The 19109-nt window shown below is 48.9% G+C and overlaps 2 protein-coding genes across 3 annotated transcripts in view; both read right to left on the reverse strand.

Moving 5' to 3' along the window:
- The window catches only part of sema4e (semaphorin 4e), a 10794-nt gene extending 6759 nt beyond the window's left edge, over positions 1-4035 (reverse strand). The window contains exons 1-2 of one of the 2 annotated variants that reach the window (XM_035528284.1): positions 3793-4035; positions 1-241 (exon numbers count right to left, since the gene is read on the reverse strand). The exon at positions 1-241 is cut by the window's left edge and continues 66 nt beyond it. In XM_035528284.1, the coding sequence (XP_035384177.1) occupies positions 1-37 (37 nt within the window). In that variant the 5' untranslated portion in view covers positions 38-241; positions 3793-4035. Of the gene's footprint in view, positions 242-3616; positions 3727-3792 lie in introns of those variants that run through there. The other variant, XM_035528285.1, reaches the window with a different exon arrangement.
- Positions 4036-4969: 934 nt separating this feature from the next.
- stap2a (signal transducing adaptor family member 2a) lies at positions 4970-18946 on the reverse strand. The gene is made up of 11 exons (XM_027025041.2): positions 18485-18946; positions 16401-16472; positions 15977-16096; positions 15314-15370; positions 11014-11168; positions 9900-10031; positions 8632-8701; positions 8443-8545; positions 7780-7872; positions 7480-7608; positions 4970-5921 (listed from the first exon to the last, which is right to left on the reverse strand). Exons 1-11 carry the CDS (start codon positions 18584-18586, stop codon positions 5863-5865), a joined length of 1092 nt encoding a protein of 363 aa, XP_026880842.2. The 5' UTR covers positions 18587-18946; the 3' UTR covers positions 4970-5862.
- Between the last annotated feature and the right edge of the window lie 163 nt (positions 18947-19109).

Raw genomic sequence — 19109 nt, forward strand, 5'->3', positions numbered from 1 at the left:
CCAGAGCCCACACACACAGCAGCAGGAGCCACAGCATGTCCTAGACTCCCACGCGAGGACTCTCGCAGCCTCCCGGAGGGGCAGGGCGCGAGGGATGGGATGTGTGCTGGGATCTCCCGAGAGCAGCTGCTCGGAGCAGCCTCCCCCACTCCCGTCAAGGGCGCCTCGGCACGGAGATATATGACTCGGCTTTGTCCACGCGGGCTGCCTCTTCAAAGGAGTGGGAACAGCGTGAGGCCATCTGGGAGAGAGGAAGAGGGGAGAAGCGGGGAGAAAAGGAGGAGAAACAGAGAGAAATGACAGATGGAGAGAGAGAAAGGGGAGAAACAGAGAGAAAGAGATGGAGAGAGAAAGAAAAAGAAAACAGGTAGACTGAGGGATTATTCATCGCTGTAGTTATGTTTAGAATGTCATGCCGTGTTAAAATATCAGGAAGCAAAAAGAATTGATAAGACTTCCAGTACTCAGCATAAACACCCAACCCTGAAAAAGAAACTTTCTATTAGTGTCACCATTATCACCTACAATGTGATTACACCAAACTATTGTCAATAGTCAATATAATAGTCAAATCCATCACACTTCTTCTTTATAAACCCTCTTCAAGTTTTCTTTGACAGATGAGAAGAAGAAGAAAGGAGGAAAAGGGAGAGGGAGCGCGCGATTGCGAGGCAGAGAGGGAGCGCGCGAGTGCGAGGCAGGGCGGGAGCGCGCGAGTGTGCGAGGCAGAACGGGAGCGTGCGAGTGCGAGGCAGAGAGGGAGCGCGTGAGGCAGAGCGGGAGCGCGCGAGTGTGCGAGGCAGAGCGGGAGCGCGCGAGTGCGAGGCAGAGAGGGAGCGCATGAGGCAGAGCGGGAGCGCGCGAGTGTGCGAGGCAGAGCGGGAGCGCGCGAGTGCGAGGCAGAGAGGGAGCGCGTGAGGCAGAGCGGGAGCGCGGGAGTGTGCGAGGCAGAGCGGGAGCGCGCGAGTGCGAGGCAGAGAGGGAGTGTGCGAGGTAGGAAAAAGAAGGCGAGCGTGCGAGTGTGTGAGGCGAAGTGTGCGAAGTGATGGAAGAGGAGAGACAGGCAGAAAAGGAAAGCATCAGTGGCTGCAGTAATTTTGTCAGCGCAATAGTGATGTAAATGTGCCGTCGGCGAGCCACTCAGTAGTGCAGAGGGCAGACGTTACGAGGGGAAACAAAAGCCAGAGACCAAAAGACCCACTCTGTGCCGTGGCCCGCTGCCACGGCGAAACTTTCTCTTCAGGCTGTTACGGGTTTGCATGTTCAGGCTGAGACGCACAGAGACGCGCTGACCAAAACCGACATCACTCCCACCGGTGTGGTGGTTCCTCATATAAACTTGCTACAGCAGCTACTGAATGACAAACTCTGTGATCTGTAAATCAAACAGATGGGGCAGCTGTAGACTGAATGAACCGTCTCTGTAACAGGTGTTGTGTAATGATGAAGGAAGAAGGCAGTCCCACCAAACACAAAAAAACCCCAAGAAGAACTGAAAGTATGAAATAATCTCATAGGTCAAAGGTGAAAAGGTCAGCGTTCGTGGCCCGAGGTGTTGCAGAAGTGCACGTGCATGAGGAGAGATCACACTCAAAGGGCTTGGAGAGAAGCCGACCACGTCTCCATCTCGGCGGCCAGCTGCTTCGGACCATGAAGTTCGCGCCAACCAATCCAGTTACCCACAGCCGTTGGTGGCGTGTGTATTAGAGCCCGGCCCGTGCAAGGTGATCTGCGCGGACTGCTAGAGCTCAGCCATCAGTGTTGGTCAGCGCCGCATTATCGCTGTCGTTCTTAGCCAATAGGATTCATTTCCTGAAACACCAACTTCACTGTCCAAACTCCAAGTAAAACTTCTCTCTCCAGAAAACCATTTCTCACAGCTCTACCCATGCAAAAGAGCCTAAAACATTACATCATTCAAAACACACAAAATCGCTACGGTACGGTCACAAAATGGATAGCATCCATTGACTATTGTGATATAATACACAAGTTACACCCAAATTAAGTATTTTGAAAACAGATTTGACTGACTGGGGTTTATAGGGTTGTTGATTATACAAAAGATTAGACCACACAAATAGAACAGAAAGAGAAAACCTGCTGATTGCAGTGCTCGTGTGGCTTAACACTGCATATAGTGACAACACAGAACAAAATCCCGTTTCCACTACTGGAAAAAACATTTACGTTTAAGGCATTTAGCTGACGCTTTTATCCAATGCGACTTACACTTGTGTCTGAGTACAGTTTGAGCAACTGAGGGTTAAGGGCCTTGCTCAGGGGCCCAACAGTGGCAACTTGGCTGCAGTGGGTCTTGAACTGGCAAGCTTCTGATTACAAGTCATATACCTTAACCACTGAGCTACCACTGCCCCGACCCCCATGTAGGAGACTCTGCAGAAGTGATCTGTTGGACTTCCGTCATATTAGTTTCTTTTGTACACTGTACATTGTATTTTGCAGGCTGTGACTTAAACAAACTTTGAGAATGTGCGTGACAGGTACCTGGTAGACTCAGGAAGGCACAGTGTGTTCTGACCGGCATTTCATAAAGAAATAAGAACTGCACATGCCAAAACTGGTGTTCAGGGTTTGGCAAAATGTACTTTGCTTGAAGAGTATGAGGAGAGAAATGTGGCCAACTGCATTAACATTGTATGGTTTCTGAAATCAAGGGCTTTTAAAGAGATGCACCTGTATCCCTGTACACTGATCAACACATCGCCAGACCTGTCAGGACCTCATGTTCATATGTCCTGGTGTAAGAGAGCGTACGCAGTTCCACGCATACAGTTTATGCTTTGATGTTGTGAATACTCGAACGCCAGTTCACATCCGTCTCTGCTTACAGCACCCCATAAACACACCTGCTGCCCTTTGATCGGTTAGATGTTCGGGCAACAAACCTAAAGATACACGGAGGAAATAAACCGAGAAGCCGTGGAGCTGCGATACGCCCTGCTACCTCTGTGCCAGGAGCGTACTTTGTTTGGTTTAAGGCCCCTTATCTCGAGGCAGACCAAACCCTCCACGATAAAGGTTGGGCTTGTTTTACTGAGGACGCATCGCGGCTTGCGCAACGCCCCACTGATGGACTTGAATGGGTATGTCCCAGCTCGGTTGCACCTAGCCCGAGGAGACAGACCTCAGCATGCAAGACGAGAGCATTCGCGTTTCAAGCTGAGCAGCTCATGCAGAGGTCACGCACACATGTATACACAGGCACGGAGACAGGGTGTGAGACAGAGAGAGAGAGAGAGAGAGAGAGAGAGAGAAAGAGAAAGATCCGTACATCAGCAGGAGGTTCTTTGAATATACTTTGTTATCCTTAAAAATGTGGATTCCCCAAACAAGGTATTATTGTAAAATACAGAAGAAACAATCATTTAATGCACATAAAAGCGAGACAGGATGTGAATCTAGTTTTCTGATAGGTTTGTATTGCCAGTGAGAGTCATTAAACAGGAAACACCTTCAGTAAATTCTAACTTGCAGGGGAAAAACAGTGACACTAAAATACAAATCTTGCCTAAACCTGTCCAGCTAGTTAGACCTTGTTTGATTTTAGTCTACTGATAGTCAAATTTATTGACAACCCGGATAAGAAACTTACCTTGTAAGCCTGTCTCCTCCTGTGTCCTTGTGGATGAAATGCTTCTATGTTTGACTTTGCTCTCTCTCTCTCTCTCTCTCTCTCACACACACACACACACACACACACACACACACACACACACACACACACACACACCCTTTTCTCTCACCCCCTCTACACAAAAACAAGCAGACCTTTATATGATCGTGAAGGAGGGGCCAGGCTCGGCCAGGCCGTGCAGATCGTCTGCTGTCTCTCCTGGACAGCGTCTTTGGCGCTCATGGGGTCCGACGCATTGTTGCCGTGGAAGTCAAACTGCTTGGGCCCTGCGGTGAGGAGTGAATGAGCTCCAGAGAGATTCCACAGCCTGCGAGACCAGGGAGAAAGAGCACGCCACAACAGGCTGCCCTCCCGTGCGCGCACACATGCACACACACACAAACACACACACACACACACACGTCACTGGAGGAGGAAGGGAGGGAGGGAGGGAGGGAGAGAGAGAGAGAGAGGAACTCGCATCACATGCTGTTTTCCTGTTTAAATGTGCATTTTGCCATGGGAAGATGACAAGTTCTACAGTCGATTCCAGTGTCAGGGAAAGGCAAACTGGCAAAGATCTTATAGATGATACGCACAAGCTCGTTTTCATTGTATTCGGAAGACTACTGCTACTAATGACGGGAACAGACCACCTATCGCAACACATGTAGCAAGTCCTGACACGAACAGGCGAGTTTAGTGGCTGTTGGGGGCATTTTTCTGCTCACCTGTTTTCAAAACAGAGTAATTTGCCCAGTGCTGTAACAAAGAAGCCTAAAACCTAAGGCCTGACAGCATATTTCAGGTGTTCGAGCTCTAGTACATACCGCCACACACCCAGTGCCACTGCTCGTCTAGTTCAGGACAAAAATGTGCCCAGCAGTGCTGAAATACGTTTGATCTTTATCGCATCTCGGAGTGACATCACCCTAGACGAGGGCATGCAGGAGCAGTCCTTTAAACACGGTGCGAGTGTCTCCCGCCTCTGTTCTGACATGCGAGCGTTGGGAAATCACAGTTCTGGGAAGAATTACTATGAGAGGTGTTTATTGCTAAAAGTATGAGCCCTGAACAAATCCGACGGCAAGCTCGTGCCATCTGCTCCCTCGCGCTTGCGCTCGCTCCGTCTTTAAAAGTAAACACTGGCTCCATCTAGTGGTTGCAGGTGATGTCACATAACAACGTCTCCGTTCAGGGATCAGTTTCTTTAACAACGTCAGGGACTTTTTTTTTTTTTTTTTTTTTTTTGGCTGCTGGATCAGATTCCTAAATCAGATTTTAAAAAAGGGTTAGGGACACGTGAGCCACTTTATATACTACATGGAAAAATGATTTTAAAAAGTCTTCCCTTTAATTCCAATAAATACAACAAAAGTCAACAGTGACATTCATAAGAACTTAAATATCTACAGTAGCACCATGCACTTCCATTACACAACCCAGTAACGACAACCACAGTTTATCAGTCAATCAGAAACATCTCACTACAGAAACATTATATACACTTTTCTGAACGTTACAGCCTGCAAACCTGACCATCATTCTTCACTGCCATTGTTTCGTTACAACATTAGCAGAGCATTTCAGATTCTGGACTTTTACCTGCTGCGACCGTGTGCAGAAGGCATCAAACAAATTCGAAAATGTAACGGTTTCCTTTAGAACCCCGACTTCCTTACAACACTCATGGAACCACGTGAGAGACGTCACAAACTCTATGAAACCCACAGAACACTTATAGCAGTTGACATAGTGTCAGAACATACATTAATGTACAGTCCATCATCAGCGCCCCCCCGTGAGATCAGTGGTCCGACAGCCGTCTGTATGTTCAGCCGGTCTGCTGTGCTTGCTGCTTGCTCGCGGTTTCTGCTTGAGGTGTGGGTAGTCAAGGAAAGGAACCTGGGGTGAAAAACAGCTTCGCTGGAGACAGGTGAGGCACCGATCGTCGGCTCAAATACGTGTCCATCTCAGGGTCCCGTAGTTGACCTTCGCCCTGTCGACGGCGGTTTCACATCCTGAAGAGAGGTATTTCGTTGGATGCTTGTGCTGAGCTTGGTAAGGGTGCACCACGGAAATTAGATGGTACTTCCGTAGAAGAACGTTATCGAGCGGCGACTGTCTGGGGCAACGGGTCGGGCGACCGCGTCACAAGGCACTGGCTGAATCCGGCAGTGATGGGGCAGGGCCGTGCTGCTGATTGGCTGAGGAGAAAGGGGAAATCAGTCCTGATTGGTGCGTCTCTTCTCCAGCTTCTGCTTCAGCTCTTCGGTGAAGGCTTCTGAAACAGAAGAGTGAATAATGCTCTGATCTGAGGAAGATTGTGTGTTGTTGCACATGAGAGAGAAAGTGTGTGTGTGTGTGTGTGTGTGTGTGTGTGTGTGCATGCATGTGCGCACACGCGTATGTGCATGAACCAGTCACTCACTGTGAGCGCTGAGGTGTCTTAAGTTTTGCAAATAAATTAACACCAGGTTAAAACAGGCCACTGATTGGTCGCTTTGTGCGGTGTTTGTTTGTAAATTGCTTGTAGTCACGCAGTGGGGCACTAGTGGTCTGAGGGAAGACGCAGGTGTGTTTGAATGGCTGCTGGTCCACCCTGCTGACAAAGCAGCACTGGAAGGGAGCCGATGTTCTTATTCAGAGACTTACATATTTATCAGCATGAGAGTACAAGTGCTTTCTGGGAAGCGTACCCATGACCCAAGGAGTTATTGGCACCATGCTCTAATGAGCTATAGGAGCCAACTGTTATAGTTCAGAAGTTTCGAAACAGGTTCTGAATTTTGTTTTCAGCAAATGCACTTGTCTTTCTTACCAAGTAGCCTGGCTGTGACTTTGGTCTCACCTCAGAAACCTTCACCTCTGAAAGTCTGATTTCAAAATAAAACAGCCCCATTCCGGACAATACCGGATGTTACTAACCAAGAGCTGTCCCTCTGCAGTGGCAGAAAATACCTGGATTTCTGCATTCATTACTATTACAAATATGCTCTGATCTTTGATAGAAAAGACACGTAAAGTTTGGTTATTGACGGAGTGTGTTGCTCCAGAGCAAACGTTGCTCATGTGAACCATGCCCAGGTGTGAAGGAATGGGATGCAAACAGAGGAAATTTTGTTCCGTTTCTACTTTCCCAAGACGTCTGAGAAAGTTCAGTGGAACTTCAAAACAAAAGCTGAATCCTTTGGCAGAAACAAGCGATAATATAGTTAGGGAGACGAGGAAAAGAAATCACAGTGCCAACCACGACCAAACCATTCCAACCATGAAGCACAAAGGAGGGATAATCATGATCTGAGCCTGGGATAGCTTACTCTGAGAACAGGGACTAGACTATACTATTCTATACTATACTATACTATATTACACTACACTATACTGTATTACACTACACTACACTAAACTATATTACACTATCTATACTATACCACAGCAGCTGGATCAAGAAATGTTTCAGAAGAATAACAGGGTGGTGGTCCATGACAAAGTTCATGTATATAATGGAATTGTTCAATTAGGGATATTCAAAGAGAACTTTGCACATGGAGCACCAGAAATATCAACGACCTGAAAGAGTTTAGCAGGGAAGAAAGGTTCAAAATTGCTCCCTACCACTGTGCAAGGTAGCTACAGGAAATATCTGGTAAAATGTTGCTAAAAGAGATTCTACCAGTGAACAACCCTGAGGCTCATACTTGTTCTAGGTGGAACTGTGAACAATGAAATGATCAGCATTAAATAAAGTACAGCTGTTTGTGTTATTAGTGTAAGTCAGGGATTATGTACTCTGTGTGTATGTGTGTGTGTGTGTGTGTGTGTGTGTGTGTGTCCCTCACTCTGTGACAATGGCGAGGGAGACAGTACGAGTCGTCTCATTGGGCTTGACGGGGATCCTGGAGGGCTTAATGACCTGTGCGAGGGACTTGGAGATTTAGACTGTGACCTCAACGTCCATCTCTCCGACCCTGCTCAGCACACACACACACACACACACACACACACACACACAGAGCATTATTCAACACAAGGGCAAACATATTCAAACTCTTGTAGTAAGTCTATCAAAAACTGGTGTGCGAGTCTGCCAACAGCCACTGCTCACGCGGCACCCCAAGCGTGTATTTGCAGGCTCACACCTTTAGGGGGCAGTGTGGGTGCTCGGGAGAAAAGGGGCGTGGGCGCACAGTGCAGTGTTCGCTCTCCATTCTCGTCATTGGAGGAAATGTAAGCTGAAGGAACAACAAGGAATCACAGCAGGACCGTCAGCACACAAGCACAGAAATGAACTCTATCAGCACACCACACACACCCTACACATGCAGACCCAACACACTGCTTGCGCATCCCCACACACCCCGAAACCCCAAGCACACCACATATCATATCTACACCCCCCAAACACCACACGTCACATCCACACATACACCACACACACACACACACACATCTACAGGCAGATTGTGGTGTTTATGTGAATGTGTGGTATGTATGGATGTGCGTATGTGGTATAACAACATTTTTTTTGTAAGGTTTATGAGTGTGTGTGTGTCTGTAAGGCATACCGATCAGCCTTCCTACGGCTCTTGCAGCACGTGTGTGGTGTGCGAGTGGATGTATACGTGGTGTACTGATAGTTTTTGAGTGAATCTCCAGCAGGTTGGTGTGGATTTGCTCCAGCAGGTTTGTGCGGTGTAATAACATTTTATTTGTACAGTTTCTGCCCTGGCGTGTGTGTGTGTGTGATATATCTATATGCCTATGTATGTATGTGTGTGTGTGTGTGTGTGTGTGTGGCATACTGATATTCTCCTCGTAAGGCTCCTCCAGTAGAAAAGGCTGTAGCGTGCCCGCCGTTTTCTCCACTAGAGCGTTGATGACATCGTAGAGAGTGGGACAGGGGATCTGCTGAGTGACAGGCAGCCAGTTTTTTCACCGATAACACCGTCACATCATATCTGCGTGTTTAGGGAAGATGAAACCTTACATACCGGGTTTTCCACGTCAATGATGTAGCCTCCCTGTAGCTTCTGCGTCACTCGGTAGTGCCTGAAGACTGAGCTGATACAACAGGCAGACAGTAGAGTAGGGCATTTGACAGGTCCAAACTAAATGTGTAGAAGCAGCAAGCCAGCGAGCAACAGTGAGTGAGTGAGTGAGGGAGAGTGAGGGAGGGCAGGAGCAGCGAGCAGGGAGGATGGGCTGATGAGTGAGGGGGAGTGAGCGAGGGGGAGTGAGCGAGTGAGCGAGGGGAAGGGAGTGAGGGGGAGTGAGCGAGTGAGCGAGGGGAAGGGAGTGAGGGGGAGTGAGTGAGCGAGGGCAGGTGAGTGAGGGGGAGTGAGTGAGGGGGAGTGAGTGAGCGAGGGGAAGGGAGTGAGGGGGAGTGAGTGAGCGAGGGGAAGGGGGTGAGGGGGAGTGAGTGAGCGAGGGGAAGGGAGTGGGGGGGAGTGAGTGGAGGGGAAGGGAGTGGGGGGGAGTGAGTGAGCGAGGGGAAGGGGGTGAGGGGGAGTGAGTGAGCGAGGGGAAGGGAGTGGGGGGGAGTGAGTGAGCGAGGGGAAGGGGGTGAGGGGGAGTGAGTGAGCGAGGGGAAGGGAGTGGGGGGGAGTGAGCGAGGGGAAGGGAGTGAGGGGGAGTGAGTGAGGGGAAGTGAGTGAGCGAGGGGAAGGGGGTGAGGGGGAGTGAGTGAGCGAGGGGAAGGGGGTGAGGGGGAGTGAGTGAGCGAGGGGAAGGGGGTGAGGGGAAGGGAGTGGGGGGGAGTGAGCGAGTGAGCGAGGGGAAGGGAGTGAGGGGGAGTGAGCGAGCGAGAGCAGGTGAGTGAGGGGGAGTGAGCGAGCGAGGGCAGGTGAGTGAGGGGGAGTGAGTGAGCGAGGGGAAGGGAGTGGGGGGAGTGAGTAGGGGGAGTGAGCGAGTGAGCGAGGGGAAGGGAGTGAGGGGGAGTGAGCGAGCGAGAGCAGGTGAGTGAGGGGGAGTGAGCGAGCGAGGGCAGGTGAGTGAGGGGGAGTGAGCGAGGGGAAGTGAGCGAGCGGGACTGAGCGAGGGGGAGTGAGCGAGTGAGGGCAGGTGAGTGAGGGGGAGTGAGCGAGCGAGGGCAGGTGAGTGAATGAGTGAGTGAGAGAATAATCGACAGTCAATAAAGGGCAGAGAAACGTGCAGGCAACGCTGAAAGATGACAGAGGGAGTAGGCAGGGAAAAACAGAGAAATGGGGGGGGTATTGTAAATGAGGAGAGGAACGGAAAGCTGGGGTGCTTGGGACTGTACCCGTTCAGGTCCTGGCGTGTAGTAACAGCGAGAGAGCTGCCGTCTCGTCCTGGTCTCAGCAGCATGTTCCCACAGTCAGGGTGTCTCTCCAGCAGGACCTCCGCCTCCGTGCGAGACACGGGCCTGAAACAGCTGCTCCGCACACGCACAGGCACACGAACGTGAACACACGCATGCACGCAAACATATCGCACATATTGCTTTTGTTGTGCCCCACAGTCCACAAATATGTGAATGCGTATGCAAAGGCTTGAATAGCAAGTACATCGAAAATGGAGTAAAAAAAAATGTTGTAGTTCAGTTGAGTTTTTTTTCTTCAAACTCAACTGAACTACAACATACAATTCCCACCCCGTGTTCTTTGAAATCTTGAACAAAAATGTTTTTTCAAAACAACATTTATATGCAACAGCAACATAGCTCTGCTGTTTGTATGGTATTGCAGACATCTGCATATGTGGAGGGCCAGTCCCTGTGACTCTAAAGAGGCTTCATAACTAGATCACCAGTCACGATCAGTCCCTTCCATTTTCCATGTTCCGTGTCTTCCCCGTGTTGTGTTTAGTTCCGTTCCATAGTTTCGTTTTGTCCTCACATTGTTTGATTGCGTACACCTGTCCCTCGTTTCTAGTTCATGTATTTAAACCCTGTTGTGTGGCTTGGTCGTGGCTGTTCATTGTTTGAATTATTGAATTTGTGAATGTGTTTAGTTATGGTTGGTTCTTTGTACTGCCTTTGTGTTTATCTTAGCCTTCGTGTTTCCTAGCCTTAGCTATAGCCTGCTTTCCCGTGTGCCTTCGTGTGTTTGTTTTGTTTAATCATGTTTCCCCCTGCTCTTCGTGTTGGCTCCATGACCCTGGACTGCCTAAACCACTCTGATTTTGGATTTACCCATAATAAATCTTGCTCCTTACCGCTCTACGTTACACCTGAACTCACTACACACCAGACAGACGAACGCACCCTTTACTAGTGATGCATTGCTAGTTATTAGCAGGGTTGATTAAAAAATGATTATTTCGTTACTGTTGCGTTCTGCCATAACCCAGCAAGATGGGGCTCTAAATATGCAAATGGGAGCCACTTGTCCCCACCTCTGCCCTGCCGTACTCACGCAGGGATCTCCCCCACCAGGGGGACAGAGAGCGGAGAGGCAGGGGCCCTGGCCAGCGAGCGTGCCGCCCTCCGCCGCTGTCGTTCCTTCTCCACCGCCTCCTTCAGCACGTGCACCTGCCCCGGCAGTAAGGTCAGCGTGGTGGGCACCGAGAGCTGTGGGCCACACCCAGAGAGCGCTTACACACACACACACACACACCCAGAGAGCGCTTACACACACACACACACACACACACCCAGAGAGCGCTTACACACACACACACACACACCCAGAGAGCGCTTACACACACACACACACCCACCCAGAGAGCGCTTACACACACACACACACCCACCCAGAGAGCGCTTACACACACACACACACACACACACCCAGAGAGCGCTTACACACACACACACACACACACACACCCAGAGAGCGCTTACACACACACACACACACACACACCCAGAGAGCGCTTACACACACACACACACACACACACCCAGAGAGCGCTTACACACACACACACACACACCCAGAGAGCGCTTACACACACACACACACACACCCAGAGAGCGCTTACACACACACACACACACACACACACACACACACACACACACCCAGAGAGCGCTTACACACACACACACACCCAGAGAGCGCTTACACACACACACACACACCCAGAGAGCGCTTACACACACACACACACACACACACACACACACACACACACACACACACACACGCAGAGAGCGCTTACACACACACACACACACACACCCAGAGAGCGCTTACACACACACACACACACACACACACACACCCAGAGAGCGCTTACACACACACACACACACACCCAGAGAGCGCTTACACACACACACACACACCCAGAGAGCGCTTACACACACACACACACACACCCAGAGAGCGCTTACACACACACACACACACACCCAGAGAGCGCTTACACACACACACACACACACACACCCAGAGAGCGCTTACACACACACACACACACACCCAGAGAGCGCTTACACACACACACACACACACCCAGAGAGCGCTTACACACACACACCCAGAGAGCGCTTACACACACACACCCAGAGAGCGCTTACACACACACACACACACACACACACACACACACACACACACACACACCCAGAGAGCGCTTACACACACACACACACCCAGAGAGCGCTTACACACACACCCAGGGAAGGCTTACACACACACACCCAGAGAGCGCTTACACACACACACACACACACCCAGAGAGCGCTTACACACACACACACACACACACACACCCAGAGAGCGCTTACACACACACACACACCCAGAGAACGCTTACACACACACCCAGGGAAGGCTTACACACACACACCCAGAGAGCGCTTACACACACACACCCAGAGAGCGCTTACACACACACACACACACACACACCCAGAGAGCGCTTACACACACACACACACACCCACCCAGAGAGCGCTTACACACACACACACCCAGAGAGCGCTTACACACACACACACCCAGAGAACGCTTACACACACACCCAGGGAAGGCTTACACACACACACCCAGAGAGCGCTTACACACACACACACACACACCCAGAGAGCGCTTACACACACACACACACCCAGAGAGCGCTTACACACACACACACACACCCAGAGAGCGCTTACACACACACACACACACCCAGAGAGCGCTTACACACACACACACACACACACACCCAGAGAGCGCTTACACACACACACACACACACACACACACCCAGAGAGCGCTTACACACACACACACACACACACCCAGAGAGCGCTTACACACACACACACACACATCCAGAGAGCGCTTACACACACACACCCAGGGAACGCTTACACACACACACCCAGGGAACGCTTACACACCCAGGGAACGCTTACACACACACCCAGAGAACGCTTACACACACACCCAGGGAAGGCTTACACACACACACCCAGAGAACGCTTACACACACACCCAGGGAAGGCTTACACACACACACCCAGGGAAGGCTTACACACACCCACCCAGGGAAGGCTTACACACACCCCCAGAGAACGCTTACACACACCCCCAGAGAACGCTTACACACACACACCCAGAGAACGCTTACACACACACACCCAGAGAACGCTTACACACACACACCCAGAGAACGCTTACACACACACACACCCAGAGAACGCTTACACACACACACCCAGAGAACGCTTACACACACACACCCAGAGAACGCTTACACACACACACACCCAGAGAACGCTTACACACACACACACCCAGAGAACGCTTACACACACACACACCCAGAGAACGCTTACACACACACACACCCAGAGAACGCTTACACACACACCCAGGGAAGGCTTACACACACACACACACACACACACACCCAGAGAACGCTTACACACACACACACACACACCCAGAGAGCGCTTACACACACACACACCCAGAGAGCGCTTACACACACACACACACACACACCCAGAGAGCGCTTACACACACACCCCAGAACGCCTACGCATATGCAGCTGCACCCCTGGCTACAAACTCACCCTGTCAACACTTAGATATTATTCAGTGATTCACTCATGTGAGGAACTCCAAAGTGCTGCATGCGAATATTTGAACAGTGGCACAATTTTCGCTGCTTAGTCTTCTGTACTCTAGTAGACATGAATGAAACCAGGAACACAAGGTCGCAGTGCAGGCCGCCGCCTCTAATTCAATGGAACGGTACGTCCATCATCATAAACTGTGTAGGGATTACAGCTCTTATGCATAGTCTACTTTTTAGGAGACTGAAAGTAATTGTACAGCAACTGTTGGCTCAGGCTGTTTTTCAGCTCTGCGCTGCTGAGAATCAACAGCAAGTCTGGAATTGGATTCTGTGCTGCTCACATGTGGGAATGCGGCACGAAGAAGGGAGCGACTGTGCCAGAGAGCCAAGAGGCAGAGAATCCTAACAAATCCCCCAGAACCACCCAACGCGGCTGCTTGTGCAAGGAGCAGGAACGCAGCAATAGTGAACAAACAGGTGCAAACGAGCGGACGACAAAGAACTATTTCAGACGAGAACAAAGGAGAAACTTTTACCAAGACCACTGGAGCAGGTCGTTGGCATAAAGGAGCGGTCAGATCGGCACGGGCTCAGAGGGCTCACTGCACCATGCAAACCGTGGGTAAAAGGAAGGGCTTTGGCTTCCCAGCCTACTGCCTCATCTTGAAAACATGATGGAGGTAGCGCCCAGACTCGGAACTGCCTGGCTCACGTTGGCTGATGAAGTGACTACCAACAGCAGGAGCGAGATTAACTCTCACACGAACGAAAGAAGCTGTCTGCGATGTCTGCGGTCTGAAAACACTCAGGGTCTGCGGGATGCACTTTATACTCTTTGCTCCATTTCAAATCAAAGCCAGCCAAAATTATGCCACTATCCAAATACTTTTGGACTGCACTGCGCAAAAAACCACTTCCGCAGCTGTGAAATCATGAACAAAATACTTTCAGCATCATTATTTAGATGCTTTTCCTTAAAGTGGTCGGGGAGATGCCTGCTAGGAAATAAACAAAGCCCTTTTAGACATCATTTAAATTCATGGCTCTATTACAAATAAGCTATTCTTTACAGAATAAGAAGTCTGCAGAATGAGGATAGGGACGAACGCAATGCACATTCCTAAAGCATTCACGTGCAAATTAATAACATTAGTGTAAGATTAAGAGCACAAGAGATTGCTCGTCATATACGGGCCCCATTGTTGTTCTGAGCTAAAGTGCCGGGTTGAACACACAAGCTTTCCTTGTTCTCTCCCGAACAGACAGAATCTCAAATCACTGCCAGCAGTTCCTTTGATTTATGGGTCTTTTGCGCTTGTCGCTGTGCAGTTCTACCATGGGAGCAGATGAGGTTCTGTGTTAGCGGATTTAAGACCTTGAGCATAGAACTGGGCACATTTGCATACCCACAGTGGAAAAAGATCTGATACGGTGCTATTTCAGACCTGCTGAGTTCCCACAAGCCCAGATAAAACAACACTATCAGAATGAAAAATGTCGCACTTCTATAATCAAGTAAAGTTTTACGTCCTGAACAATGACTAAAGAAGTTTTTTGGGTTTTTTTTCGTTAAAACATTGAGAAAATACTTTAATAATGGGATCAATTGATCTAGGTCAAAGGTCAAAGAAGGCACTCTGTAGTGCTTTGACCACAGAGAGCTGGCTTCTATTCAGTTTTAGAACGTGTTGCACTCACATCAACTACAGAGTAGATGAAACCTTTCCACAGCTCACGCGCCTCCAGGTTAGGAGCCTGAGGGGAGATGAAACACTGAGTGAGTGAGTGAGTGAGGTCACTACTGCTGTAGCCTGTACCATGACCAAAGCGTCCCTTCCAGCATGCAGGAACCTCGCATTATGTTACTGGAAAATCACCTAAACCTGAACTAGTAGCCACATGACGACCACCTGGAAGGAAAAAGATAAGTTCAGTTCAGTTTATTGTTAGCAATCATAAGACTCCGATTTCACAAGCCAGCAAGCAAGACAATGCATGAATTCACTGTCCCCAAAATGTCACATGATCCCTAATTGAGTGCCAGCCCCCTTTTCCAGAGACAGAGGGCAGGCTGAAAGCTGGCTGAATACGGACTGAATGGGAATGAATCATATTACGTTCTGGATTTTGGGAGGAACTTGTTTATTCTGTGATTTGTGTTGTACGGTCTGTCTTGAAACATCTTATGCTCAAATTAAAAGTTAAGATAATGGGTGAATGAGTAAATAACTGAAAGCATGTCATGTTGCGTAGAAGTTATTCTGCAGTGAAATGGAGGCTTTGTGTGAGTGCAGGGTTTAGAGCCCAGACAGATTTCTTCATTCTGTCGACTTCTCTGTGTTTTCGTGCTGTGAGGCTCACGGTGAGTTTGATCTCGCCATCCTTCATCCGCAGGTTCATTCTTGCCGCCTCCAGATTCCTGTCGCGACTGCCGTCGTCGATCAGGGACACAAACGCGCTCAGATCCAGCTTCTCCACGTACTGCATGGGAAGCGCAAGCATGTGAGCACGTGGACGTGTAACACTAACACAGGCCAGGGTGGGCTAACATGTACACGCTTCCTGGCAACATGTAATCAGAAGTACGGAAAGCTGATGCTGGCGTTCACTTGTGTAAAAGCTCCTGGATGGGTCCCTACACTGTTTGTCCGAAGCAAAAAATCAAATGCTTTGGTATGTACTCTCTTTTCCTCTCCACTAACATGACCATTTACTTGACCGTTTACACTAGCATGACACCACAGTGCTTTATGGGAATTTTGGGAAGGTCTAATGTGATGCTTACATGAGAATCCTTCGCATTGTTGAAGAAAAATAAAGTGTTGCCACACAAGCAAGTCCACAGTCGACGGGACACCTGTGTAAGACAGAGAAAACGCCCGAGTTTAGGGACGTCTGTGTAAGACAGAGAAAACGCCCGAGTTTAGGGACGTCCGTGTAAGACAGAGAAAACGCCCGAGTTTAGGGACGTCCATGTAAGACAGAGAAAACGCCTGAGTTTAGGGACGTCTGTGTAAGCCACAGAAAACGCCCGAGTTTAGGGACGTCTGTGTAAGACAGAGAAAACGCCCGAGTTTAGGGACACCTGTGTAAGACAGAGAAAACGCCTGAGTTTAGGGACATCTGTGTAAGCCACAGAAAACGCCCGAGTTTAGGGATGTCTGTAAGACGGAGAAAACGCCCGGGTTTAGGGATGTCTGTAAGACGGAGAAAACACCTCAGTTTACTGTGTGTGTAAGACTGTCACTTTAGTGGCATCTGATACTTTATTTTGCTATGAATGTTTAACAAAGAAAAAAACAAAAAAACAAACAACAACAACAAAAAAAAAACCCACCACCACCACCACCACCACTGCTGGACATTCATTTTCTTTTAAGTTAACAGTAAGGACATAACAGAAATGTACATATGTAAAAACTGGCAAAACCTTTGTTCTAATTCTTATAATAATAAATTATACACTATCTGTATAGAAGCGCTCATCTGATAAAGAGTCCCTATTTAGCTCCATGGGAAAATTTGTCTTGGACATAAAAATTGCCAGATAAATTACAAAGACCATTAAGGCAGTCACCGACATTAATAGTATTTGCATAAATTAAATGTTAAACAGCACATTCACACAATCCATTTAAGTACCAATTCAGTGCATGAAGTGCAGCGCAACCACTTCATGTCCACGAGTGTCTCAGTCGCCGCGGTCATCTGGTCTCACCATCTTTCAGGCTCCGCACACACGTGCGGAGCTAAAATGCTGCAGCATCTGCATACACTCTTTCTCCTGCCTAATCCTCTACAGCCATGCATGAGCAAATCCACAGCTCGGCGGCGGCAGCACGCGACCCCCAGGGGCACTGCTCGCGCTCAGTCCCGGAGCACAGCTGTCCCGAATCCTCCCAACACAACACACGCGCAGACCTCCTGCACCTGAACCTCTCCCCGAGGGACATCAGCTTTACGTCCAGGGTTTCCGTCTCGTTCCCTTTGTCAAGCATCCCCATTACTGATGCTGATGCTTTTAAGTTTCAATATTTAATCATAACTCATATAACATAGACAGTGGCAGGCAGTGAGACGCTATGCCCTGCAATAATACTGTGCATACAGTCGTAAATCCAAAGTCTTTTGAAACTAAATTTCAGCACAAAACGAATAATGAATAAAGCGAATGCGGTAGCAGCACCTTTGGCAACCCAAACAATCACAAAACTATGAAGTCGATTAGAAAAACTGTCATTTTGTATCTGGTTTTATTAAATTCAAATGATCAAATAATGCTTGGAATAGATGTGACTAATTTCGCTGTTGGTTTGTCCATACATAAATGCAGCAGACCAAGGCGATTTATGTACTGACTTTGGTAATTAACGCCCTATTACGACTAATTAGTATCAGGGTTACATTTTTTCCTATGCAGTTGTATGATTCGCAATAAGGTGTGTCCATATAACTGTCGCGACTGCCAGAAATATCGTGGACAGAGCCTGCATGAGGGAAATCAAACAGCTGAACATATTTATTCTGGTTTTCAGAACTGTTAGTCGACCGTTTTCATAGCGTCACAGACATCCTTTAACTTGGACGAGAACGCCGACTTAAGTTTTCGTTTTCGGGCGGATGGAATTATCCCTACCGCAGCTGCATGTTTCGACCGGCCGCCGTGAACTGTCGCTTATTAGCGCATTATAACGCATATAACACGACGACGTGACAAGACAACTGTCATGCTCCCCTGGCCTCGCCCATACGCACAATACAGAGCGGAGACATGCAATTTCGGACGACATACCGGCGTTTACATTTTCAGCGTGATCTAACGCATGCTTTAGTCTGCCATATAAAAACAAAAAAACCCGACTAAAATACCTTCTCTTTGGCTCCCCGTTTTTCAAGATAGCCCTCGTAATAGCAGGGCGGTAGTTGCGCTCGGGTTCCGCCGGTCCGCTGCGTTACCGGAGCCGCCGCCATGCCCTTAGTCGGCTCAGAAGCCTCTGCTTGGCTTGCAGCGGGGACAAAGCGCCACTAACCGTGGGGGACTGGAGAGGTGACACGCCTTCTTCAGGGTGAAAGATGGCAGTGGATATCCGCCAAACCCGCACACAGGCACAATAGTCCGCTCACAGCTCAGATCAGTGGGAAAGCCAATATGGCAGACATTGATAACATCGTGCCCTCTAGGCAACTGAGGGACAGGGCTTTTGTTGTTGACCAAATGTCAATGAACAAACAAACATGAACGATAACTAGATTGCATTACTTTATGCGCATTAATGCCACATTTTCTGTTTCATCACGGTCACGTCGTATTGTATTAAATAATGACGGCTACAAATAGGATGCGGAGTTTGATCCAGCCTCAAGTGTTATAGTTGTTGTATTTCCCGTTCTTCAATTAAAGAAATCATCACGCATGAAGTCTAGCTCGAGCAGAGGCGCGCATATGCGCGTAAATAACCATATAAAATAACCTGTTAAAGTTTAAAACATAAAA

The sequence above is a fragment of the Electrophorus electricus genome, chromosome 7 (assembly GCF_013358815.1).
Source record: "Electrophorus electricus isolate fEleEle1 chromosome 7, fEleEle1.pri, whole genome shotgun sequence".
NCBI classification, from domain to species: Eukaryota; Metazoa; Chordata; class Actinopteri; order Gymnotiformes; family Gymnotidae; genus Electrophorus; species Electrophorus electricus.